The sequence below is a fragment of the Podarcis tiliguerta genome, assembly GCF_965153285.1.
Source record: "Podarcis tiliguerta genome assembly, chromosome: 3".
In the NCBI taxonomy this organism is placed as follows: Eukaryota; Metazoa; Chordata; class Lepidosauria; order Squamata; family Lacertidae; genus Podarcis; species Podarcis tiliguerta.
Window position 1 is genome coordinate 101610669 of NC_139536.1, and position 27347 is coordinate 101638015.

At 43.4% G+C, this 27347-nt stretch overlaps 2 protein-coding genes and 2 long non-coding RNA genes across 5 annotated transcripts in view; 1 reads left to right on the forward strand and 3 right to left on the reverse strand.

Moving 5' to 3' along the window:
• The window catches only part of LOC310673482, a 214663-nt gene that overhangs the window by 182246 nt on the left and 5070 nt on the right, over positions 1 to 27347 (reverse strand). The gene's annotated exons all lie outside the window — the stretch shown is intronic.
• KCNS3 (potassium voltage-gated channel modifier subfamily S member 3) overlaps positions 1 to 27347 on the reverse strand; it is a 442125-nt gene that overhangs the window by 89263 nt on the left and 325515 nt on the right. The gene's annotated exons all lie outside the window — the stretch shown is intronic.
• GEN1 (GEN1 Holliday junction 5' flap endonuclease) lies at positions 76 to 27299 on the reverse strand. Of its 2 annotated transcripts, none has more exons than XM_083431601.1 (14): positions 27155 to 27299; positions 21491 to 21685; positions 19899 to 20085; positions 19084 to 19260; positions 17772 to 17882; positions 15215 to 15288; positions 14576 to 14667; positions 12910 to 13060; positions 11265 to 11301; positions 11088 to 11168; positions 9653 to 9783; positions 8448 to 8509; positions 5494 to 5637; positions 76 to 5244 (listed from the first exon to the last, which is right to left on the reverse strand). In XM_083431601.1, the coding sequence occupies exons 2-14, from the start codon at positions 21649 to 21651 to the stop codon at positions 3854 to 3856; spliced, it is 2799 nt and encodes a 932-aa protein (XP_083287727.1). In that variant the 5' UTR covers positions 21652 to 21685; positions 27155 to 27299; the 3' UTR covers positions 76 to 3853. The 2 variants fall into 2 exon arrangements, with proteins under 2 accessions (XP_083287727.1, XP_083287728.1); XM_083431602.1 differs by lacking the exon at positions 27155 to 27299 and adding an exon at positions 26944 to 27134.
• Positions 13069 to 13817, forward strand: LOC310673505. Its single transcript, XR_014509085.1, has 2 exons — positions 13069 to 13358; positions 13726 to 13817. It is a non-coding gene; the product is annotated as an uncharacterized lncRNA (long non-coding RNA).

The following is a 27347-nucleotide window of genomic DNA, read 5'->3' on the forward strand; positions in this document are numbered from 1 at the left end:
TTTGTCATGTTTCTGACCAATAAGACTAACTAACTTGCGCATATAGCAAAAGACAGAAACAGAAGACAAGTTGGATACAGGCATCTGAAATAACATGTATTTTTATTTGAAACTTGCGAACTAGACAGCCAAACATTAATGGCAGGTCTGTTGGCCCGACAGCAGTGCAATTTGCCACAGCATATAAAATTCACCATTCTAAGCTGAGCAGAATTCTGCATGGCAAGACTCTTCTCAATAACGCACAACTGGCAGAACACTTGAGATGCTTCCATTCATGAGATACTTTGCACTGGAAAAGGAGCACTTAGGATGGGATGTTAGTGACATTGCAACTTGTTGCCTTGTGCGATGGTCAGTTTCTCCCAATCTCAGGGGAAATGTTAGCATTTCATTCCTCCGTTGCTAGGTGTGTGATAGTTACATCACATGTTAGGGTTTACTTTTTGGCTTGGAAAGTGTGAGAACGGAAGTCAGTCTTATCCCTCTTCCACTGTACGGTCTTTTCTTTCTCTCTTTCTCTTGGAGATGTGAGACGACGCCATGGTTGCTTTGTCCTGTATATATTGCTTAATAAACCACTTAGAATGCTATACTCGTGCTCCACGGTCGTTTCTGCTATACTCTGCTGAGTGAGCGTGCAAGTCTTTTGCTATGTGTCGCTGGGACTGATTTGTGAACGTCCCGGGCTGCGCTTCATCAGGAAGATGCCTGGAGAGGTCTGTCTCATTCCGGGAGATGCGTGTGCCCCCAGGCGTGTTCCGACAGGCCATGCAGCTAAAAGGGACTTCTCCAGGGACTTCTCTGGAGGGCCTAGAACCCACAAACCACAGCTGTGCAGCTGTTTCTGAGCTAGCTCAGTCAGTAGAGCACAAGATTCTTAATCTCAGGGTTACGGGTTTGAGCTCCACACTGGACAAAAGATTCCTGCATTGCAAGAGGTTAGTGCGTTTCACATCTAAAACAGCAAGTCCTCCCAATTTCTTACAAAACGGTTTTAGGGCATGTCCCAGCCACAGCTGTGCAAACCCAAGCCCCATATTTTCAATGGGCAAGTTAAACACGTCCATTTCCAGTGCAATTTCAAAGTACCTTAATTAACTTTACGTGGATTTCGCTTAATTCCTAGTTTTTGCAACGACCATCCTATGCACGCCACAAACCACTTCTGCGCATGTCTATAGGTTAAAACGCCATGTAATTCTCCCACCTTAAAAAATAATAATCAGGTAGCAAACTTTACAGCAAACCCCCTGCTTTATAGGAATGCAGAAATATATATTGCCTCGGTTCCCTCTCATAACCTGTGGTTTGCATCTGGATGTGACATGATAGACATGCAATATTTGGGACCAGATAATTTTTTGTTGGGGGAAGAGTACAATGGACATAGCAACGCTTGTTCCAGGTAAACATGAGTAACAGTGCACTATAAATTCTTCTGCACATCATTTCACCATTTAATTAATTCTGTTTGGGACAACTGGGCTGGCTGGGGCTGATAGGAATTGCTGGAGAACCACAGATTAGCTACCCCTGCATTTATACACAAGGTTTATACAATTACACAATGCTTATAAGGCTGTAGTTAGGCAGTTAAAACCACAGATAGTCACAGGCTTCAGACACTTCTCTTGGGCTGCAATCCTACACCCACTTACCTGGGAGCAAACCCCATTAAACACAATGGGACTTAATTCTGAGTGGACGTGTACAGAATTGCAGTGTAGGATAAGGCGTACAATCCTAGGGACACTAATATGAAAAGTAAGTTCAGCTGAAATCAATAGGATTTGCTTCCCGGCAAATGCACTTAGGACTCCAGTATAAAGAAGTAAAATACTTTAATCATCAAAAGGGTTGAGGTGTTCAGCTATTACATAATACTGCCTAGATTTAATTTAGGCTTTGATTTAACCCCATGGCCGGAGGTGAACTGCCATTCTTTTTGATGTTTAATTCAAAGGCTTTTGGCTCCAGAGCTCACAAAATCAAAAGAAAGGGCACGATATTGATGTGGTAAATATATAATGCCAACATGTGACACTGATCCATTGACTTGCTGCTGATTTACTTGTAGTATACACTTTCCAGGGAAAGATACTGCACAGCAGTAAATTCAGCTGAGCTACAGTATGCTCCGAGAATAAAAGGGTTGACTATAAGTGAGTAGCTACAGCTGCATTCAGCTGAACTTGGAGAAAGGGGGGAAAAGGCACTGCATGGATGGGATTGTTTGTGCTCTGGTGTGACAGTGGACAAGCAGAGAATAATCAAGATGCCACTGTCTGTTTGCATTGAAGCTGCCTGAACACTGACATCTCACTTTCTTCTAACGCTCTCCCAGCTTCCAGCTACTGAAGAGAGCAGATTGCATCTTTACAGCAACTGGGATTGTCATGATTACCGAAGCCATTGTATCTGGTTTACCCGTGCGGAAGAATGCAGTGATGTACAGTGGTACCTCAAGTTAAGAACTTAATTCGTTCCGGAGGTCTGTTCTTAACCCGAAACTGTTCTTAACTTGAAGCACCACTTTAGCTAATGGGGCCTCCTGCTGCTGCTGGAGCACGATTTCTGTTCTCATCCTGAAGCAAAGTTCTTAACCTGAGGTACTATTTCTGGGTTAGCGGAGTCTGTAACCTGAAGCGTCTGTAACCTGACGCGTCTGTAACCCGAGGTACCACTGTATTCTGAAGCGGTACAACCTATGTCCCTTCTCCCTAAGTTAAGAACTCATTGCAAATAGAAAACCAACACAACAGGCAAAGGGATAGGTAAGATTCATTCTCCTTGATGTGTCTGGCTTTTTCTTTTTTTAATTTGCAGGGAGTTTCTTCTTCTTTCTTTATTTAAACAATTTCTATACTGCTTAACTACAACAACCTCTAAGCAGTTTACAAGGATACAATACAAAAAGTAAAAATCAGTTAAAACTATAAAATCAAATGTCAGTTTAAAATGCCTGCTGGAATGGAAGTCTCCACAGTAGGGACTGGAAATTTAGCAGGGAGGGGGCCTGTCTGATCTCAAATGGAAGGGAGGTCCATAGAAACTGCGCCCACAATATTAAATGCATGGTCCCTGGTGTCTATGAGCTGTGCTTCTGAGCCACAGGGGACCACTAATAGTGACTCCCCTTAAGACCCCAGCAATTGGACTGGGATATAAGGGATCGGGCAGTCCCTGAGGTAATCCTGGACCCAAGTTGTTAAGGGACTTGAAAATTAATACCTCTGGCGAGGTAGTGTATGGGCAGCCAGTACAAACTTTTGAGGAACGGTTATGGACTGTTGATGGACTTTTCCCATCAAAAGTCTAGTCACAGCCTTTTGTGCCACTTCCAGACCAGGCCCAAGGACAACCCCACACAGAACACACTGCAATAACTGAGTATTGAGGTTCTTACATGGGGCAGAATTCAAGAGTGGTATCTCACACCACAGCATTCTTGTTTGCTTGCAAACCCAGTCTAAGATCCCAGACCTGTAGGGGTATGTTCTGTGATTCGGTCAATGAAAAGCTCTAAAAAAGACCCAGTCATATTGCATAACCTTGAAGTGTGAAGATATGATGCACCTCAACAAAAGAAGAATATGCTTATGAACCATCAGCACAATCCACTGCCAGTTCTACAGGAAACCACGGTAGAGCTATAAAAACTGACTGAAGAGACTAGTTAATTTCACACCAGCATTTAGTTCTGCTCATTCCGGATCTCTCCCTGCGTCCTCGCTCATTAAGGTGGTGTCTCTTTACGTAGATCTGTCGGTTGAGCTTTTACAAAGGTGACGGAGGGGGAAGGAGAAGAGAGTTTAATAAATGCCCAGAAGAGCAAAATGCCAAGGGATCTTCAACTGCTCTGCAGTCTTAGTTTCAGCCGTTCAGCCAAAGGAAGGGGGCTATCAGCCCAGGCTGCAGCCTCACTTGCCTGAAGAGGAGGAGAGGACTGACAAAGCTTAGATTCTGAGAGTGTCAGAGAATTGTGAATGTGTGCAACAGGAAGCTCTTCCACTGGTAAATTAATGGCAGGCCCTTTAAGAGAGTTCTCTCCTGGCACAACTTCAGCCACCAGTTCATGGCTGCTCCTTTTGTCCCTACACTTGTCCTTCAGCTGAACCACACGACCCTTCCTTCGCCACTTAGGGCTTCTGTGAGCCTTCTTTCTACCTTTCACATTTTCACCATCACTATCTTCACTGGAGTAAATCTTTTGGCACACGCTCTTCTTCAGCGAGCTTTTATGAAAGGCCGGCACGGGCTTTCCCCTCACCCGACAACTATCTAGGGCTTCCGTTGACTTGCGAGACCATCTTGGTGACTTGTTTCCCAAGTAAGTTGGTTTCCCAAGTAAGTTGGGCCTTGGGCCCAGAGACACTGAAGTTCCTGGACTGGTGAGGTTATCTGACGACCGGGCTGGATTTTCATCGTTTTTGAGCAAGTTTGGCAAGCCAAGTCCCCGCAGATATTTTCCTGGTAATATACTTTCAACTTCCTGAGCACTGTCATTTAGCTGAGCTGAAGGAGATGGAGCTTTTCCCTCAGGGCTAGATGTAACATTGATTTGTTCTACCATTTGCAAAGAGTTTAACAGAGACATATCTGAAAGGCTGGGAGACGCTTCCAAAGCAGAAGGCTTCAGAATTGCCCGCTCTTCTGAAGATAAATCATTTTGACCTTTAGGAAGGTCAATTTTGGAGACAGAGCACTCCTCACTCCCTGGTAGATTTGGATCGTATCGCACAGAATTCAAAGACGGGGGAATGATTTCAGCTGTTTTGCAGTGCAGTGAAGAGTGTTGATTTGGAAAATTACTACTCGCATCTGACTCGGATTTCGAACACACAATATTAACCCGCTTTGGAGAAACGCTGAAGGATGTTCCTTCCCAGTCAATGTCACTCAACTGCAGGTGGGCAATTTGGGAAGATGCACGCAAGTTTTCAGGGTGCGAGCTCAGAGAACCGTCAGGAATGCAATTATACTCTGCATTTTGCAAAGTAGTCATGAGCAAGGTAGATGGTGGGTTTTGACTTTGCGTGACTGCAGTAGTTACAGGTAGGCCCTGAAATTTAGAGCCCTTTTCTGGAACTGTTTGAAAACCAGAAACAGTTGTAAATGGGGGCTTAGGATCTTTGCCGGGAAAGGTTTCCTCATCAGATCGCATGTTCAGCCGAGAAAGAAGATCTGCAATTTCACTGTCCCCAGCTAAGCATTCTCTCTCTTTAGGTTTCTTCTTCTTACCTAAAATAACCAGACAAAACAAAGTCACCTTGTAAAAAAGGAGGCTTTGTTCCTTGTGATGAAGTTAACAGAAGCAATCTGTGATTTAAAGGGCAGTTAAGCAAGGGCTGGGGAAAGTGACTGAGAATCTGCTTACATTATAACGCTTCGCTGACTAAGATGCATACATCTCGGGAGGATAATGGGCAATTTCACAAAACGAAAGGAGCACGGTGTCTATTTAATCAAAACCCGACGCTTCAGATTTACCTTTGCTCCTTTCCTTGCATATTTCCAACTTCTCCATATGGTATCGGGCAACCACTTCTGGATACGCAGCCTGAAATAGTGACGCCTCTTCTGTTGTTATTAAAAAGGGTTCTGCAGGCTGATCGTCTGCTGTAGTGTAATGATCTGGAGCAATGAATCCAGAGCATGGAAACAAAATACTATCAGATACAAATGGGCAGGTTCAGGGCTGCAGAAAAGATAACCCTTCAGGCACTGTGCAATCCAAGGGAGTAGCAAATGAACTGTCATTTCCTAAGCCCTGTGGGTTGGGCTTTTTTTTAGGAGGGGGGTTGTTTCCAGGTTTCCCCCCCTTGGTCTCTACATTGCTCCCCCCCCCCCCCTGCATTGCACCTCCCATGAATATATAAGAAAGAGAAAAATTGCCAGGAGGGGATGCAATCTGCTCCAAAAGTATCATCACCAAGGTAGGACTTTCAGGCAAGAAGTCACTGATGGCCTTCTGTTGCCCAGTAAAGAGACATGTGTTCTCCCAGGCTTTTGGAGGGCTTGGTTGACTCCGCTTTGGAGTTTTCATTCCATAGCATCATAAAATTGTAGACGGGAAGGGACCCCCAAGGGTCATCCAGTCCAACCCCCTGCAATGCAGTATGTATGCATTTATTACTGCTCTGCTACTCATATAGACATTTACATGCGTCCCTGCTTGTTTGTTTACTTTTGTTGCGAACTGTTTGTTTACTTTTGTTGCAAACCGCTTGGGGACCACTCTGGTGGTGGAAAAGAGGTCTACAAATTTTAAAAAGGTAAAGGGACCCCTGACCATTAGGTCCAGTCGTGACCGACTTTGGGGTTGTGGCGCTCATCTTGCTTCATTGGCCGAGGGAGCTGGAGTACAGCTTCCGGGTCATGCGGCCAGCATGACTAAGCCGCTTCTGGAGAATCAGAGCAGCGCATGGAACGAAGTTTACCTTCCTGCTGGAGTGGTACCTATTTATCTACTTGCAGTTTGACATGATTTCGAACTGCTAGGTGGGCAGGAGCAGGGACCGAGCAACGGGAGCTCACCCCGTTGCAGGGATTCGAACCGCCGACCTTCTGATTGGCAAGTCCTAGGCTCTGTGGTTTAACCTAGAGCGCCACCCGCGTCCCTCCACAGTGCCACCAGCGTCCCTCTACAAATTTTACTGTTAAGCAAATTTCAGCACATAAATTTCCAACGTGTCTAAAAACAAAACAGTGGTTCATTCTTAAATATTTAAAACAAAAGCTATTTATGTGAGGTGTGAAACACAGAGCAGTCAAATACAACATTCCTAGAGTGGACATGTTTAGACATGAGGAGGGATGTTTGTCAAAACTTCCTGTTTCCTCCTGTGCTGGGACAAACTTCCTCTACATGTGGCCAGAGGTGGGCATGATTTACCTGTTCAGGTAACAAAAGCACAGGGCTGGCCACCACATCTCTCTTCTCCATTTTGATTTTGTCAAAGAAGCATCAGCCTGAGATGCTCCCTATCTCCTTACAGGATAGATTATAAGTGTATATATTTTGTAACTTAAGTCTGCCTTCTAGGATCCATCGGTGAACAGAATGAGTGAGTAAACTATTTTATGCTTTTCTACAAGACTGTGTCAGGTCTATTCTTTTTAAAAGAGGGAATAAAAGGGGAATTACCAGGAAACTTATTTTAGAGGCTTATGCAAGTCTGGCAAACCTATCTGCTGTGTAAGTTTAAAATGGGGAATGTTACTCTGCTAAATTGTAGAACTTGTTAACACAAGTTGGGAAGGATATAATGAAACAATATGTCCGCTCATGCCTCCCTTAACATTCCCACAATTTGTATTCCAGCAGCATAAAGAAAAGCAGATTTAAACTAGATCAGCGTCAAATTACAGTGAGCAGAGTTCATGCCACTGGCTTGTAAGGGGTGAAGGGGGGGGGGGAGTGTCTCTTATTTTAAAACTTGCCTTGTCTCCAGTGATCATGGCCTAGGACCCTCGTACCTACGGGACCACCTCTCCTAGTATGCCCCACGGAGGACCTTAAGGTCCATATATAGCAACACCCTAGAGGTCCCGGGCCCTAAGGAAGTTAGATTAGCCTCAAGCAGAGCCATGGCATTCTCAACACTGGCTCCGGCCTGGTGGAATGCTCTGTCTCATGAGACCAGGGATCTGATTTCTTTCCGCAGGGCCTGTAAGACAGAGTTGTTCCACCTGGCCTTTGGCTTAGAATCAGTTTGATTCCCTCCCCCTCTTTCTTTTTGCTTTCTCCTCCTGTGAAGAGGGTGCATCCTAATGTTTTAATGTTGTATCTTAATCTTTTAAATTGTATTTTAATCAGCTTGTTTTTATTATTGGTTGTTAGCTGCTCTGAGCCCGGTCTTGGCTGGGGAGGGCGGGGTATAAATAAATTTATTATTATCATCATCATCATCAATATGAATATATTAAGCCTTTCCCAGCCCCACCCAACCCTATTTGAAGATGTTACGAGTTCAACCTGGAGCCTTCTGCAGGCTGCGCTGATGCTCTGCAACTGAGAAATGGCTGCCACAAGAAAGGAATAAAGTTAGGATTTGATGTGTGTTGCTCTACTCGTCTGAACAGCATGCAAAGATCTAAAGATCCAATTTTTGCTTATTCACACTATTCATTTATTCAATTTCTATCCTGCCCTTCCTCCCAAAAGTGGCCCAGGGTGGCAAGCAAGCACATATATTAATTGTGTGTGTGTGTGTGTGTGTGTTAAAAATAAATCTAAAAACATTCTCCCAACCAGCGATCACTAGATACACAGGGCCAGTCTGTCTTTTATTTTTAACATTCCAATACTGCTAAAGTTAGTTTCTTATCACATCATCCCTGTCTTCCTTCCTTCAAGGTGGTAAGGATACTTTTCATTAAACCAGCATTTAAAGCAGCATTGTATGATAAGCCCAAAGAACGCAGAAACAAACAGCACCAACCTGGCTTTTGCCACTCTATTTCAAAGCAAGGAATGCCATTTTTAGTCCGGGTCTTGATTATCCTGTAAAACAAAGATAAAAATGAGGGGGAATTAAAATATAGGAAGCCCTGTGGATCCACATGTGTGGGTGAACAAGAACAGAATTGGCTGGGTTGCCTAGATTCAAAACGCAGGGATTGCACAAAAGAGCCCCAGTAGCAGAGCATGAAACTCACAAAAGTTAAGCAGCAGTATAGCATTAGGAATATAGCTTGTTAGACTTTTCTTATCCCGTTCCAACTACACACAGCAACTGACCTCTTTCTACCCCTCTTGCAATTAGCAGCCCACACAATGTTAAGTAAGTTTAAAATGCTTTACTTACAGATTCAAGGTCTCAGTCATGCATTGTGCCATGCAGCAGCAACAATAATAAAGGCAAAATACTCTTTGGTAGAAAATACAGAATATGATTCCAAACATGTGCTGTAACCTTGTGAGCAAAGTCACACACGTCTATCCCATTATATGATGTGGAGGGAGAGAGTGAGACAGAGAGAGAGAGTGAGAGAGGGAAAGAAAGAAAGAAAGAAAGAAAGAAAGAAAGAAAGAAAGAAAGAAAGAAGTCTTTACTTCCTCCCTCTTGTGGCGTGACCTGGCTGAGTCTATTTGTGGTCCTTTACCCCTTCATACACTAACTAGCACTACGCTTGCTAGTTATATTTGGCTGCAATATTCCACAAAAAGCAAAAGCACAAACCATTTTAAAATAGAAGAATGCAAACAGAAAAATGCCCAAGCAGTTATAAGTTTGTGTGAAATTCAGAATTTAAGTTACTTTTTTAAAAAAGGGGGGGTTGTCAATCTTCTGTGAATCCAGTGAAAACAACAGAAGAAAACAACAGAAAAAGCTAACTGACTATTATTTAGGAAATATGAGAATGGCATTAAAATAAATAAAAACTTTAAAAACCCACTACATGTGGGGCTAATCTCCCACGTGGCTGCAATATGTAAAAGAATACAACAATCCCACAATTTATGTGGAGGTTATGTTCTGGAGATTTTACACTACATCAGAAATACAGGACTGATTTAAACCCCCATGTATAAAAACCCCCATATATTTTCCACTTCCACAAGGCTATCAGGAAGATTTTCTCCAGCAACAGATATGAAAAGAAACAGGGGGTGAGAATTCCTTCAACTACCAAATAAAATTACCTTAGTGCCTGCAGTTGCTGTGCGTCAAAATGGCCAGACTTCCTTCTGTTCATGTCATAGTATGTGAGGAGGATGCACAATTTCTCACAGGCGTAATGCTTGGGCCAGTCCATTTTCTCAAAAGCAAATTTCTGTAAGCGTGAGAAAAGCTCTAAACATGTGTCCTCTAAAACTGGTGCCACAGTATTGTTGGCGAAAACCTTTTCAAGTGCCATGTATGAAACAGTTCACTTGCCATTAGCACACGAGATAGGCTCAGTACGTTTCTGAGCACAATTCAAAGTGTTGGTGCTGACCTTTAAAGCCCTAAACGGCCTTGGCCCAGTATACCTGAAGGAGCCTCTCCAACCCCCATCGTTCAGCCCGGACACCGAGGCACCGAGGGCCTTCTGGCGGTTCCCTCCCTGCGAGAAGTGAGGTTACAGGGAACCAGGCAGAAGGCCTTCTCAGTAGTGGTGGGTGCCCTGTGGAACACCATCCCACCAGGTGTCAAGGAAATGAACAACTATCTGACTTTTAGAAGACATCTGAAGGTAGCCCTGTTTAGGGAAGCTTTTAATGTTTGATGTTTTATTGCATTTTTTATATTCTGTTGGGAGTTTCCCAGAGTGGCTGAAGAAATCCAGCCAGATGGGCGAGGTATAAATAATGATTTTATTATTATTACTATTATTAAAGTAAAGGTAAAGGTACCCCTGCCCGTACGGGCCAGTCTTGACAGACTCTAGGGTTGTGCGCCCATCTCACTCAAGAGGCCGGGGGCCAGCGCTGTCCGGAGACACTTCCGGGTCACGTGGCCAGCGTGACATCGCTGCTCTGGCGAGCCAGAGCCACACACGGAACGCCGTTTACCTTCCCGCTAGTAAGCGGTCCCTATTTATCTACTTGCCCCCGGGAGTGCTTTCGAACTGCTAGGTTGGCAGGCGCTGGGACCGAGCAACGGGAGCACACCCCGCCGCGGGGATTTGAACCGCCGACCTTTCGATCGGCAAGCCCTAGGCACTGAGGCTTTTACCCACAGCGCCACCTGCGTCCTATTACTAATATTATTATTATTACCAAAAGCCCACCATTATCCTGAAAGAAAGTCCTGAGCACAGGAGCGTGCTCCATACTTGTGATTCCCATCAACTGCCTCCAGCAATGGCCCTTGTGGCCATTGATAGCCTGTTCCTCCATGAATCTGTTGAAAGCCACCCAGAGTACTTCATTTTCTAAAACTGCTTAAGTTTCTCCTTAATTTGAGTGCTCAGATGCAGAAACAATTAACCGACATTGCAATAATTCCTACTATTTTTGGGTGCTTACTTTCCGTAATTTTTCTATTTATATGAAGATTCTTCTAACCAACAGAATGGCAACTACTCATCATTACTAGCTGGGCTAAATGCTAATGCATACAATCAGTTGAACCATCAAAATCTACTATCTGTACCTGAAAGGACAATAAATTTGGCCTCCGGCACCCATTTAACTTCATCGGTTTATCTTTGCTGATTAGATACTCTTGGATAACCTTGGCAGGAAAAAAAGAACAAGTGAAAAGGAGGTTTCTGGATAATAAGATTCGAGGAAGCATTCATTTTCAAATTTTCAACTCGGGTCTAATTACCTCAGGAAATGGAAATCCTTTGCATGCTTTAGCCTTCCTGTGAATAAAAATGCATATGTTAGGAAGAGGTTAGAAATGTGAAGTGTGAAAAGGAGCTGCCTTCAGAGCTGTAAACCTGAGGTGAAAGGGCAGGAGAGGTGAAGCAACAGGCAGCTGAGCTAAACCAGTCTGGATTCTGGACTCGGAAATAGCTTCCTCGTTTCTGCAGTTTATTCAAAAGGTGGCTTGAAATTTACAGCATGCTATTTACTGAAAGAGAAGTACCGTATTTTTCGCCCCATAGGGCGCACCGGCCCATAAGGCGCACCTAGTTTTTTGGGGGGGAAATAAAGAAAAAAAAAATATTTCCCCCCCAAGGTGCGAGGCTGGGACGGAGGAAGCCCGAGCTTCCCCCGACCCTAGCCCCCAGAACAGGCTGCTCTCCGCAAGCCCTCCCGCGGCTTGCGCAGAGCTACACGAAGCCCCGGCGCGACTGCTGAGCGCGCCGGGGCTTCGGATAAGAGGCAGAACTCCTGCGGGCTCCCAAGGCTTGCGGATAGCTTCCTGAAGCCTGGAGAGCGAGAGCTTCCTGAAGCCACCGACCCTTCTCGCTCTCCAGGCTTCAGCGAAAGCCTGCATTCGCCCCATAGGACGCACACACATTTCCCCTTCATTTTTGGAGGGGGGAAAGTGCGTCCTATAGGGCGAAAAATACGGTACTTGAAAATGATTCATAGATGCTGCTTAACTCTGAGTAAAACGGTAAAGGGACCCCTGACCATTAGGTCCAGTCGTGACCGACTCTGGGGTTGCGGCGCTCATCTCGCTTTATTGGCCGAGGGAGCCGGCGTACAGCTTCCGGGTCATGTGGCCAGCATGACTAAGCCGCTTCTGGTGAACCAGAGTGGCGCATGGATCGCCGTTTACCTTCCCGCCGGAGGGTATTTGTCTACCTATTTGTCTACCTATTTGTCTACGTGCACTTTGACGTGCTTTCAAACTTCTAGGTTGGCAGGAGCAGGGACCGTGCAACGGGAGCTCACCCCGTCATGGGGATTTGAACCGCCCACCTTCTGATCGGCAAGTCCTAGGCTCTGTGGTTTAACCCACAGCGCCACCTGCGTCACCTTAACTCTTAGTAGGTTGGCTAATTTTTACGAAACAGAATCAGATAAGTGTTGGAAGTGTAAAGAAGTGGAGGGAACATTCTTCCACATGTGGTGGACATTTAAAAACGTAAAGGGGTTCTGGGAAATGATTTATAATGAAATGAAAAAAATGTTCAAAATGACTTTACCCCCCCCCCCCAAACAGAGTCCTTTTTGTTGGGGATAACCTAGACTGAAATTCCCTGGTGTCAGAAAAGATTATTTATGTATGCAACAACTGTGGCCCGTGCTTTGTTAGCCCCAAAATGGAAAGTGAGCAAAATCCTACCTAAAGAGGACTGGCAATTTAAGTTGATAGAATATGCACAACTTGCATATAATAAGAGAGCAAGAACATATGTTTAAAGAAGAGTGGAAAACATTTTTTGAATATATGTAAAATAACTGTATACAGTTGAAAACGCTGCCCACTTGTGTGACTGCACAGGTGAGACCCCCAGAGACTGGCGTCCTTTTCCTGAAGCAATTTGGGGAAATGCACATGGAAGCACACCTACTTTTTAATGCCATTCTCCACTGCGCTGACTTGCCGGTCTTGCTCAGAGGAGTGCCAGTCACAAGGGCAGCAGAATTCTGCATCGTGGGGTTCACAGCATGCTGCGCTGCCGCAGAGACGGCACCCGCCGCTCTCATGATCTTTATAAGCTCCTGCAAGAAAATGGTGACGACGGTTGTAATGGAGATTTAATAGAGTTGCGTCAACAGGGAAGATGCGGGAGAAAAAAAGTTAACCCAAGGACCCACAAAAGAGAGGAGGGAAGTCCATGGGAATTTATGGAATTCTCTTTGTGTTTTGGGCGCTTGGGGATTGTTTGTAAATTTGTAATAAATTTATAAAAGAGAAAAGAAAATGGAAAGGAGAGTGTAGGCTTCTTAAAATGGGGAGGTGTGTCCCATAAAGTTCTGAATGAGGTATAATTGCACAAGTAGCTGAAGCTTTCTGTAGGTTTCATTCTACAGTGGTGCCCCGCAAGACGAATGCCTCGCAAGACGGAAAACCTGCAAGACGAAAGGGTTTTCCGTCTGCAGAGGCGCTTCGCAAGACGAATTTCCCTATGGGCTTGCTTCGCAAGACGAAAATTGACGAAAAAAATTGATTTATTTTTTTTGCTCCAAAACCCCTTATTCTGAATCGCTAAGCTGCTAAAAGCATTTTAGCAGCAAAACCGCTAATCCCCCCCCTAAAAAGCCGTTTTTAGCCCTTTTTTAGCCAATAGCGCTAATAGCGCTACTCCGTCAATGGGCTTGCTTCGCAAGACGAAAAAACCGCAAGACGAAAAGACTCGCGGAACGGATTCTTTTCGTCTTGCGAGGCACCACTGTATCTGTAAACTGCTTTGAGGGTTTTTTCTTACAATCAATGGTATATACATTTTATGAAACAAAACAAAATAATAAAACAAAACAATGAAATAAAAATAAAATGCCAGGTACTGTATAGGGGTTTGTTTGGTTGCTGTGCTGGCTTGGCTTAGCTTGTTGTTCAAACCCAAAGTCATGGTTTAGCTCTATACAGGCAAACCACAAGGTGTAACCAAGGTCTGTTCTACAGTTTGCAGCTTGTGGAAGAGCTAAATGACAAGCCCAGGTTTGGACAACACACTAACCCAAACCATGACTTTTCTCCTGGCACCACAACAGCAGAACAACAACCAGAAAGAGAGGGGTTCAGCTTCCCTGAACCCCTCTTGATAGCCTGCATGCTCGCACTAAACTATGGTTTGGTTTAGTGCAGGCATAGGCATACTTGGCCCTCCAGATGTTTTGGGACTACAACTCCCATCATCCCTAACTAACAGGACCAGTGGTCAGGGATGATGGGAGTTGTAGTCCCAAAAAACATCTGGAGGGCCGAGTTTGCCTATGCTTTAGCATGTCATGCGAACCAGACCTTTTGAGTTATCCATGGTGAGAGAAAGCAGGATACAGATTATTATTACAATAATAACAAACAATACGCCAATTGTGCTACACGATGTTCCTTCGGGGAGAGGCTGATTATAATTTTCTGTAGAGAGAAAAGGATTTGGTTATCCCTCACTTTTCATGGATTGGTGCTGGCTCAATCCAGTCTCCTTTTAAGAAACCTTTTAATGCTACTGCAAACCTGTTGAAGGGGAGGCCTCTGTGCCCTGCACTTCTAAAGTTCACAGGCCGACTCACCTGGATGACGACACACGGCGCAATGAATCACCTTGTTCACTGCCAGGGCTGGGATGTCATCATCTTGGAAGTGGTCTTTCCAGTGCGCAAACCTAATATTTAAAGGATGAGAGTAGCTCGGAGCACTTAAGGTGGGGGACACAATCACCATTGTTCGTAAGATCAGCTGCTTACATGTTAAGGCAATGCACATCTTACAAATACAGTGGTACCTCTGGTTAAGAACATAATTCGTTCTGGAGGCCCGTTCTTAACTTGAAACTGTTCTTAACCTGAGGTACCACTTTAGCTAATGGGGCCTCCCGCCACAGCCGCCATGCGATTTCTGTTCTTATCCTGAGGTAAAGTTCTTAACCCAAGGTATTATTTCTGGGTTAGCAGAGTCTGTAACCTGAAGCGTCTGTAACCAGAGGTACCACTGTACACTCACTGAAATCAGTGGGCTAGTTCACTGATTTCAATAAGTCTGCTTGAAGTATGACTAATGTCGGATGTCATCCATAGCAGGGAAATGTATCTGAAAACTCATGCAGGGTTTATAGGATGCTAATTTTCACTAAGCAACTCAGCATTAGGCTTGTATGACGCACAATGCTCACACAAATGTACAGCTAGCCTAAAAGATAAGATAAAATATACCTTTGCAGTAAGCTCTCTCCCCTCACAGTCTTAATCAACTTTAAAGCTTGTTCTTTTCCAACTCCAGGAACTCCCTTTAAGAGACAAGAGAATATTACACACATCGACGTAGCAATTTACAGCAGCATTTTGAGCACTGCAGTGCGAATATGAAACTTTCCCCGCACTATCTTTCATACAAACTGTTAAATCATCAACGCCGCAGGTGGTTGAAATGACAGTGATGGTCAAAACAACAAATGACTGAATGAACAAAATGCCTGTACAGTGGTACCTCGGGTTAAGTACGTAATTCGCTCCGGAGGTCCGTACTAAACCTGAAACTGTTCTTAACCTGAAGCACCATTTTAGCTAACGGGGGCCTCCTGCTGCCGCCACACAATATCTGTTCTCATCCTGAAGCAAAGTTCTTAACCCGAGGTACTATTTCTGGGTTAGCAGAGTCTGTAACCTGAAGCGTCTGTATCCTGAAGCGTATGTAACCCAAGGTACCACTGTACACATTTTTTAAAATGCAATGGGCAGCTTTGACATTTATCTGCTGCAGCAGACAAAATGTGGTCAACATGGAAAGGAGCGACTAACATTCACGTTGGTTTGACCTGTAGCAAATTATGTGTGAAGCTCCTCTGTCTGGTTGGGATGTTGTAAAGTTGGAGCAGATGACCCCCAATGTCCCTTTCCAACTCCCCGATGCTACGCAAAGTGAAAATGGGGGTGGAAGGTCAAATGTGAAACAAATACTAAAGAGAATCAAAAGGCAAACATCCTCTCACAAAAGCACACTGATTACTGGAGAGATGCATTGCTCACAAACAGTGCAATCAGTTACAGCCTGACAGGGTCAGGGAAGGTGACTATTATGAGAATGTGCTAAGAATTATTATAAGCAAAGGCTTATTTTTTGGTTTTGGTTTTGTAAAATCAATACGTTAAAGGGTGCTCTCTCTCTCCCTCAATCTCTCTATCAAACATGTGGCAGACCGAAGAGCTTTGAATTGCTTTACCCAACTTTCTGGAAGAAACAGATTTAAAAGCTTCACAAATCAGATTGTTAAGGCAAGCCCGGGATTTTGCAGTAAAACATGGGTTTGCTGCTGGAAAACTCAAAAAACAGATTGACTGAAACGGAAGGAAGGGCAAGTAGCTGGCTGGATGAAGAGGATGATATTTTGAAATTGAAAGCTGGCAGCAAAACACTGGAAGATTTTGTTCAGACAGCTGCATTACCTGATGGGGAGTTGCGGGAGTCAAAGGAGACACAAATGTTTGCAGCAGGCATATGCCTGCATTGAAATAGCAGCATTGCAAAAGCTTTCACAGAGTATGGCTCCTTGAGATCTCTAGATAGAATTAGCGGTAGTTTGTGCTTTGCCTGCATGTAAATGACCGAAGCAGAGTAGTTTGACTGCGATTATCGCTGTTTTAAAGCAGAGAGTAATGGAAAATTAAAATATGTGTGTGGCCAGGAAGAACGATTAGGGAATTGTAGAATGGGCTGCAATGCACCCAATGTGACTTATTTGTTCAGCTGGGTATAGGCTCAGTCACTTTCCTGCTTTATAAATTCTTTTTCCAGCAAGCATATACTCCCATTCAATGCTGGCCTGATTCACAGCCGAGCCCTTTTAACCCCACTAAAGACAGCAAAAGTTACCCAGTACAAAGAACTGCTTGTGCCAAAGGAACAAACAGGCAAATTTGTTCTGAATCCAAATGTACATGCCCTGGCTTCAAATATGCCACCAAAACGGTCTCCCTAGGGAGGTTCCGGACTCTCCTTCCTTGGAGGTTTTTAAGCATAAGTTGGATGGCTACCTGCCATGGATGCTTTAGCTGAGATCCCTGCATTGCAGGGGGCTGGACTAAATGACCCTTCGGGTCCCTTCCATCACTACAAGTCTATGAAAATATCCTTATTGACTAGCACTCGTCTGTTGGCTGGATCAAGAGTCCCCATGAATGCCTCTTGGGATACCCCAGCTGGAGGAAGTGGAGGGGGAAAGTTTTTCATGGATTTCTCCTTCTGCCTACAGCCCACTGAGAAGCTGCTCCAGAGGGCTGGAGGACCCCACAAAAGAGTATGGGAGTCGATATGGTGGACTGCAGGTTGAATCAGAGAAAATCAACTTCTTTCCTCTCTCCAGCAAGAGGCTCCAATGCATCTTGGTCTGTTCCATGAATGGAACTGTTCCCTTTTATTCACATAAGCGACACTTCAGGATCCACCCCCATCTCCCCACCTTTAAGAACAAAAGATGGGTTGGGAATCTCATTTCTCAACACTACGCACACGTTTACTTGGATGCTAGTCTCAAGTATTTCAGCAGAACCTTAGAGCTTAGGATCAGGGCCTTGGAAAAGGATGGGGGAAGGGAAATAAATCTATTAGGAAACACCGACTAGGAACCAGCATACGAAGACAGTTGACATGAAGCAATCTGTACTGTACCTGGAGATTCTGATCAGTGTCATGTCCGGGGAAGGTTACGAGCTAATGCAAAAAGATCAGCTGTTCACTCCAGAACGTCAAAAAAAATTTGTTTAGTTTTGTTACCTTAGGAAGATAATCACAACCGAGTAGAACTGCTAATCCAATCAGTGATTCTCTGTTGCAGCCCAGTGTCTTCTCAATAGCTAATATGGAATAGCAGTCAATGTGCGGGTCCTGCAAAAGAACACAGTCAGATGGTGACACCCTCTGGCATTGGGAAGACAGGCGAACTAATGCCAGTGTACTGGAAAAAAGCAAAGATCATCAGTGTCGAAGCAGTGATTCTTCAACATCAACTTCATTGGACTGGTCATGTTGTTCTGATGCCTGATAATCGTTTTCCAAAGCAACTACTCTATTCCAAACTTAAAAATGGAAAGCGTAATGCTGGTGGTCAGCAAAAGAGGTTTAAAGACTGTCTCAAGGCAAATCTTTAAAAATGTAGCGTAACACCAACAACTGGGAATCACTGGCCTGTGAGTGCTCCAATTGGAGAACAGCCTTCACCAAAGGTGTCATGGAATTTGAAGAAGCACAAACTCAGGACGAAAGGGAGAAATGAACTAAGAGGAAGGCACCTTTGGTAAACCCTCACTGTGATCAACTCCCGCCCGGAAACCGATGTCCCCACTGTGGAAGGATGTGCAGATCCAGAACTGGCCTCCACAGTCACTTACGGACACACTGTTACAACAATCATAAAAAAAAATCTAACTCGCCTATGAGTGATCGCCGAAGGAGAAAGAAGATCACAAAGCAGGAAGAAATGTCGTTAACATAGTTTCTTCAATGAGCACTGAGAAACATCCCTGCTAATACCAGCAGAAAGAAACATTCCTCCAATGGCTCTGAGAACCTCCAAGCAGAAGGATGAATTGGCAAATTATGGTTTGCTGAAAGCCGGGGGGGGGGTGGATTAGAGCTTATGAGGATTTCTCAAGGATTGTTGAAGTTAGTGCAATTCTGACTTAACACATCAAAGACTGAATGCCCCTTGAATTCTATGATGGAAGAAAAGTGGGAAATAAATAATGCATATAAATAAACCTATTTAAAAGGGAAACCACAGCAGGATAACTGCTAAGAGTACCAACTATAAAATATAGTTATTTGCATTTATTTCCTCACTGCAGGGTCACCTTTGCCATGTGCAAAAGGTGGCCATGAAAGAAGGGCCTTCTCAGTGGTGGCTCACCAATTATAGATCTCTTTCCCCAGAGAATTTTGCCACATGCCAACACGGTCAGCCTTTAAGCCTCCAGAAAAAAGCATTATTGTTTACCTGGGCTGTGGAATGATTCTGGTCCGGTTTGGTTTTCGTCTTTTAGCTTATTTACAAAAAGAAGATCTTTGAAACAAAGCCCCAAAAAAGTACCTTTATGTTCATGGTAAAATTCCGGTAAACTGTCTGAGCACCGTAGAGGAAGGCATCACCATCATTGGTGATGCAGGCATCCACGTAGCCGTTCAAGTTCAGATAAGCACACATGGCTTCTGCTTCACCGGCTGCCTGAACCCAAGGGACCCCTAAGCACTCCAACATTTCAAGGCACTAAGGAAGCAAAAATCCCAAAAGAAGATGCAGTTAGACCTAAAGCAGGAATTCAGTTCTTTGCAAAATTATGCATGCTTCCATCAAATGGTCACAAGAATCGCCACAAACTTCTGAACCAACTTTCCCCCTGTGCTCTGCTCCGTAGACACTTCATTGAGGTGCAGATCGCTGCCCTGCAATAATTCATAAGTTCTTTAAAAGAGACAAGCCGTATGAAAGCACGGCGCTATAAAATCAGAGAACATCTTCTCATGTCATTAAATCAATAGGAGGTGAAGCTCATAAACGATAGACAAGAGTCAGGACAAACGCTAAATCTTACAAACGCGTGTCTGGAGCTATAAAATTGACATGCGACGTTGAAACAATGCCTTCCCAAAAAATAAAATGGGAAATGCTTCACGGTCAATTAAGCATAATTATTCTGCAGTTCACAAACATTAACAAATCAAACTAGACTTGGTCAAATACAATATATTATTTTAAAATATTTTTTAAAAATTATACAAACTAGATTAAATATTATTAATAAATAAATTTACTATGAATAAACTTATGCCTGTGATTATATAAAGGTAATGGCAGCAGTGTTCAGTATCCCGAACGCTGAAATTCAGCCACACATGGACACTTGCCTCTTTCAGTAGAGATTTAAAATGAGATCTCCCTGTTCTTGCCCTCCTGGGTTTGCTGGATGGGCCAAAGCGAGCTTCTGTCCTCTTTCGCATTGTGTCTGCTTTCAGCTCTGGGGACTCTCCCTCCATGACAAACACCAAATGGATTCCCATTAGCGTTAACAGAGAGACTCGAAAATAAAGGTTCCTGCAATAGCAAGAGAGTTGAGCCACTTTTGTGGAAGGGTACCAACTGTGGGATCGCTTCCCTTCGGACGTACATCATACACCGGTCTCACGTGCTGTTTACTTATTGGTCAAGACCCACCAGGGCTTTGGCTGAGTTGACGTCTTGCCTCCTGCTGCCTTGCTTTTCCCTGCTGCTGTTAACAAACTTTACTACTGGATAGTTTTGTGGTTTTCTTTTGAGATGTTTAATATCGTACGTACTTGCTTTTAATTGTGGGTGCTTTTGTAGCTCACCCTAGGTCCATTTGGTGAAAGGTAGGATATGAGTGTTAATAATGATGATGATGACCATGGATTTAAAGTTGGCCAAATATTTTTTAAGACAGATCAATTATATTTACCGTATTTTTCGCTCTATAAGAACCACCAGACCACAAGACACACCTAGTTTTTGGAGGAGGAAAACAAGAAAAAAAAAATTCTGAATCTCAGAAGCCAGAACAGCAAGAGGGATTGCTACACAGTGAGAGCAGCAATCCCTCTTGGTGTTCTGGCTTCAGGGATAGCTGCGCAGCCTGCATTCGCTCCATAAGACGCACACACATTTCCCCTTACTTTTCAGGAGGGAAAAAGTGAGTCTTATAGAGCAAAAAATACGGTAACTTTTTTCAAACAAACAAACAAACCATGATGTACAACATTCATGCAAGATCGACAGTCACTATCTCTGTGTCCATTTTTTATGTTGCCTATCAAACACACCCAAATATGTAAAGCAATCACTACATGTGGAAATGTGAAACTTCATAGGGAATTGTGGGCTGGGAAAGAAGGCATGCAGCAAGAATTTGAGAGCCATATTTGGAGTTCACTGGAGAAGAGGCTTCTGAGAGTGATCCGTCCTTGACTATACTTCGTCCTTTACTCCTTATCATCAATGGCTATGGGAGCCATGGATTCTCTGCACAACAATAATAATTTCACCAGTAACAAGGGCTGGATCTAGACACATCAAAGACGCCCTTCAGTTAAACGTGTTGTAAATTCATACAGGGAAATCCAGTAGGGAAAGACAGGCCTCCACAGCGCCATCTGTTGTCACAGTTATATTGCATATATAATGCATATAAACCGCTTTTTCTTAACCCATCTGGCCCAGTCCAAGATCATCCTGTCTACCTTGCTAGGTAGCAATGAAGATAAGCAAATAAATATGGGATTGGTTACATTCACTGTTTTCTCCTTGAGTTTTGCTCAAGAACTGGGTGAGGAGCGGGGAGAACAGGGGAAATAAACTTCCTTCCAAGTTCTAGAAAAAATATTTAAGCTATACCTTAGATTTGGGAAAACACTAGCGGTTAAGCAAAGAATTTAATAATCAGTGTGCCGCTGACAATAATGTAAGACAGCAGCATTGTACGTACCTAAGGTGAGGTTTTCTGACTATCCCAACCATCTTTTTAACTGTTTGTGCTTCACACACCCAGAGACTTAAATCAACAGCCAGGGTCTTTCCTTTAAGGCTGCTGAGGGGGATGTGTTGTTTTACAGGTTCCAGGATCTGCCACAAGCTGGTCACTCCCATCGTCACAAATATTCTGGCAGTACGAGGACATCAGCTGCAAAGATCAACATAAAATATAATTGAGGTCTCCTGTGATGAAATTTAAATTACAGTAAAGAAGGATTTTTAAGGAAATAAAAATTATAAAGCTGCAATCCTAAATATATTTGCATGACAGCCAGTCCCATTGAACACAATGGGACTGAAATCTGAGCACACGGGATTCTTATCGATTTGAACCCTGGTCCTAGTCCAAAACTCTAATGGCAGATGAAGCTGATAGACTACATGGAAATGGCGGAAATGACCGGCAGAATCCGAGACCAGGGAGAAGAGTCGATGGAAGAAGATTGTATTTACAGAAATATTGCAAAATTAATGAACGTTAGAAGAATACTGGAATGAAGTTATATGGTTTTAGCAGAAATGTTCTTAAGGATCATGCAAAAACTGATTGTTAATGGGCTAAAGTGGAAAGTTTAAAGTAAGACTGTGTTAAGATAAATTATAGATCAAAAAATTGAGAAAGAGGGAAAGGATTTGCTGAACCAGTTAATTTGAACTAGAATACAAAAAAGGGAGGTGCGAGGAAGTCGAGGAAACAAGCAAATGAAAGATAAAGGTATGAAATTTGGATGTGTTTTTAAATGTTTTTGTTTTTTCTTGTTGTTTTGTTGTATTGTTTCCTTTTTATTTTTGATGTATTGTTTGTTGAATTTTTGTATTGCTCTTTTACCTTTTTTCTTTTTGTAACTATAAAACATCTAATAAATATTACTTAAAAAAACAAAAAACTCTAACCACTACCCCACACTGGCTCTCTCACGTGTACAGGATTGTGCCAAAGTACATTGACAAAGCACACTTTGTTACAGTGGGAAAATCCCTATTCCGTTCAGTACGAATGATTCAAATAGCATTTGATGATAAAAAATAACAAACAGCAAACGAGCAAACTTCTGAAACAACAATGGGATAGTAGCTCCGCCCAAGGCATGAAGGAGAACAGCAACAACTGGGAAAAGATAGACATAATACTTTTACAAGGACAGAAAGAAACATCACAGACAGAATAATGGCCACACACAGGAAGAACAAGGATATACGGTAGTTTTAATGCTTCACCTGTAGATTTATAAATCATTTAATGTGTCATTACGAATGCAATTCGTTAATACTGCAGTTGTTGTGTAAGGGATTGCTATTTTGACTGGAGGTAATTGAAATTAATAAGATTTTGGAATGCAGAAATGAAGGAAATAATCAAACCATCAATTCTAGCACGCGGGGGGGGGGGGGGCACTTAAATTACCCAAATTACATAATTTGGCATCTGAATGATTGGTATTAGTAATTGTATTACAATTTGGCATTTTTATAATGAGGCTATTATTGGATTATTGTAATTGAAAATTACCGTAATAAAAATTATTATATTTTTTAAAATGTTCAGCATTCTTTTAGCAATCTCCATTTACAGCCCTTTTAAACTCTTGCTATCACCTCCCTTCAATCTCTGAACTGCTTTTCTTAAAAAGAGCTTCTTGCTCTATATCATCCTTTCTACTGTATTGCACATTGGTCACCCAGCCCATTCTAAATGTAGCATAATAAACTTTAAAGCATAACTTGTGAAATCAATCTGAATTGGCTTTCACCAACTGATTTTACAGCACAACCCTATGCATGCTTACTTAGACGTAAGTACCACTATATTAACTGGTGCTTGAACTCAGGGATATGTAAAGGATTGCAGCCTTCATCTCTTCCTGACCCTTCCTTGCAATAGTCCCTTCCTATTCCTGATTTCCCTTTCTGGCACTTTCCCTTTTGCCTTTGATGATGCCCATTTCCCCTTGTTATTTTTCTCACTTCACCCTTTCCCACCCTCTTATAGCAGCCTATTTATTAGGAGCCTAATTTAGGGCTCTCTTTCTCCTCTGCCTTGCTCTAAGTTTCTCTGCAATTACCCTTCTGCAAATGAAACTGTGTGGCTATTATTCTGCATTGTGCCAGAGATAATGTTGTTAAAAACAAGAGAACCTACCCATGTGACGCTGACACCAAACCCTTGCAGGTACCCTATGTGAAAGGATGAAAGTTTAATATCCCCCCCCCCTTCTCTCCCTTCCAATCTCCCCCCCCCCCCTTATACTGTCTACAACATTGGTCTCTCACATTGAATAGAACTGGCCTGTAGAGAGGACTTTATGATCTGAAAACAGAGATGATGTATGCACTTATGTGATCCAAGGAAATATTTAATATATATATTTTTAAGTTAACACAGCTTTGTATTTATGCACAGGATCTTAAGATTTGATGGGATGGGAAGAAACTAACAGTGAAATCCTATATGGGACCACGAAGAAATTAAGCCCCACTGAGTTCAATCAAACTTATTCCCGTGAAGTCTGTGTGTATAGGACTGAGACTGCAAGCGACCTTATTATGCAAACAGTCTGAATGATTAGTTCTTATATTACAGCTTTGCAGACAAAACTCTCTCACACAATTAGCATCCTGTTGAAACTAGCGATAGTATGTCAGAAGATGGTTAGAATGGTGGGTCTGGCAATCTCTTTGCCTTTCAAGAAATCACTGCTTTTGAGAAACTCTTGAATCGAGTACTGTGACAAACTGCACAGAGCAGGGGTTTCTTAAAACAGAAGGATAAAGCATTTAGCATGCATAGCTCAGTAATCCTTACAGCACCCTGAGTGGGGCAAGTCGAAGATGAGACACATCCATCTCTTTGAGGCAAGGTGTGGGGAATCTTTGGAACCTCCAGATGCATCTGAACTACAACTCCCATAAGCCCCAGCAGGCATGGCCAATGGCCAGGGATGATGGGAGTTGTAGTTCAGAAACATCTGGAGGGCCAAGCGTTCCTCACAGCTGCCTTAAAACCACCCCATGGAAGTTTGTGGCTGCGCTGAGTCTTGAACTGGGAGCCTCAAGCTCATTCCCTAAACTGTTATGTCCAGAAGTTCCCAATTGTTGGTCAAAAAGCCCAGTTAAGATGTGTAGCTGTTCAAATGAAAATTTTCCCATTCGCCAGGCTTCTGGGCTTCACAGGACATTGTCACAAAGCAGCACAACATTACCTTGCCAAGCCTACAAATCAGGAGCAGCCAATGCTTCAGATGTTGTGAACTACAACTCCCATCATCCCTCACTATTGGCACTGCTGGCTTTGGGTGATGGGAGATGTAGTCCATGTGTTTTGTTGTGTGAACAAACCACATTTTGATGCATGTGCGTAAAACACATAATATAAGAAATCATCCTGAACATTAAATACAATCTTGCAAGCAAGCCTTACCCCAGGGTCTAAGCATGAGGCCAACTTTTGGTACACCCAAACTGAAATTTAGTGAAAAAGGAATTCACTAGGACACCTTTGACCAAAAAAAATAGAAGCAGTGCCATCTAATGGACGCAAATGTGTATAGCATTATAGCTACAGAAAAGCACAGGAATTGACCGCCATCCCTCTTGCATGGCCTGCTGGGCTGTTGTTTTTAGACCAGCCTGCTCATGATTCACCTGTGTGTATTGACTTCCCAAAGTAAGTGCCAATACTAATCCTTGTGAGAATCAACTTTCTACCTCTCGTTAGTCATTTGGAGAACTATCCGTTTATTCCTATTCTTTGCTTCTTGCAACTTTAACTATTAAATTTGTTCTTATTAACGGATTTTCATCATTAACATGGGTACATGTTTTCAATTCACGAAGTCCTTTCAACTTGACCAAGTTGTGATTCCCAAGAGGATCTCTCTTCTTATTCCTTGACTGCTAAGCTTACTCAAGAGTCTTCAGTGTGGCCATGACAAGATCTACTCAGTGGACTTGGCCAGAACCCATAACTGGACAAAGAGATTGGCTTGGCGACTTTCATATTCTCTTTCTACAGAGCCCCACCTCACAAACAGTAAACCATAGGCTTAGGAGGAACCCTAAGATGACATCTAGAGCAGCCCCCCGTCATATAATAATAATATAAGTGCCTAGTCCTTCTTAAAAGAAAACAAAGATACCCACATCAACGTAGAGACTGATACTGAATACAGCAGGGAGTCAACTCCATTTAGTTTCCATTGGAGAATTCCAATTGGAAATACTGTGTAAAATGCGAGCGTGGAGACTGCAATTTTGAGGATCCATAACTGGCAGCATAATCCTACGTCTTTTACTTGCAAGCAAGCCCTGCTGCATTTAGAAGATTGCCACGTAAGGCTGTGTTAACTTGTGAAAGACAACTGAAGGAAGCCCTGTTTAGGGAAGTTTTTAATATTTGATGTTTTATCATGTTTTTAATATTCTGTTGGGAGCCAACCAAAGTGGCTGGGAAAACCCAGACAGATGGGCGGGGTATTATTATTTTTATTATTACTATTACTCCCAAGTAAGTGCACATCGGGTCGCAGCCCAGTAGTGCGACCCAAAAAACGTTGGGCAAAAGCTTTGCCAGCTTAACACATGCAAACACCCCTCCGCTCTTAGAATCATTTCCCTGCTGCACTTGCCCTGAAGAGGGTAACATATGAGAATCACACAATTGTAGAGTTGGAAGGGACACCCCCAGGGTCATCTAGTCTGACCCCTTAAAGTGCAGGACTCTTTTTGTGCCATTGGTGAAGCAGACTCTAGTCCACAACATCTTCTTATGCCATAATAAACCTGCTAGGGTAGGGTTACCAGATGTACCTGGTTCTCAGGGACAGTCCCCGGATTTGCAAATCTGTCCCCGGAAAAATCCGTCCCCGGATTTCATTAAATGTCCCCGGGAAATGTGGCAGCGGCAGTCTCAGCAGCCTGGAGCCAGGCTTCATTGAAAAAAATCTGGTAACCATAGGCTAACTGGATGCAGGAGAGGAGTTTAAGTGGGGGTGAAGGAAAAACGCTAGGATTCTTTCGAACACACCTAAACGTTTCTTCCACCGGATTTAATACATTGCATGGTGGGGTTTGTTTGTTTTTAAATTAACCAAAGCTCAGTTTTAAAGCAAACTTTGATTTGTAGTGTTGACTTTTTTTAAACCCCCCCCTTTTTTTTTTTAAAAAAAAAACATTTTCAAATTAATTTATTTTTTTTAAACTGTCCCCGGATTTATTGGAAAAAAATCTGGTAACTCTAGTTAGGGTCTTTAAAGGTCCCGCAAGACTTTTGATTCCTCGCTTGTGTTCTTGGCATAGCTATCAACTTTTCCCTTTTCTTGCGAGGAATCCTATTCGGAATAAGGGAATTTCCCTTAAAAAAAGGAAAACATCGACAGCTATGGTTCATGGTGCGACTGACCAACCAACCTCCAGAAGTCCTTTCTTTCTGACAGCAAGTGTTGGATTCTCCTTCCTTGGCTGGATGGCCACCTGTCATGGATGCTTCAGCTGAGATGCCATGCATTGCAGGGGCTGGACTAGATGAGCTTAGGGTGTCCCGTTCCCACTCTACCTCCCTATGGCTCTAGGAAAGGTTCTTGCGAGTCGCCTTGTGGGGAAAAAGAAAGAGAGATTTCACCGAGGGGAGCCGAGCCGACTCTGTGGGCGCAGACCCATCCGGGTCCCTCAGACGACACGGCGGCGGCGTCGCGGGCCCTTCCGTGCTGAGGTGAACAACGGCACCCAAGCGCCGACGTTCGTAATTCCGCGGGCGCCAAGCGCGCGTGCGCGAAATCGTGACGTGAGCGAGAGGGCGGGGCCAGAACGGCGGA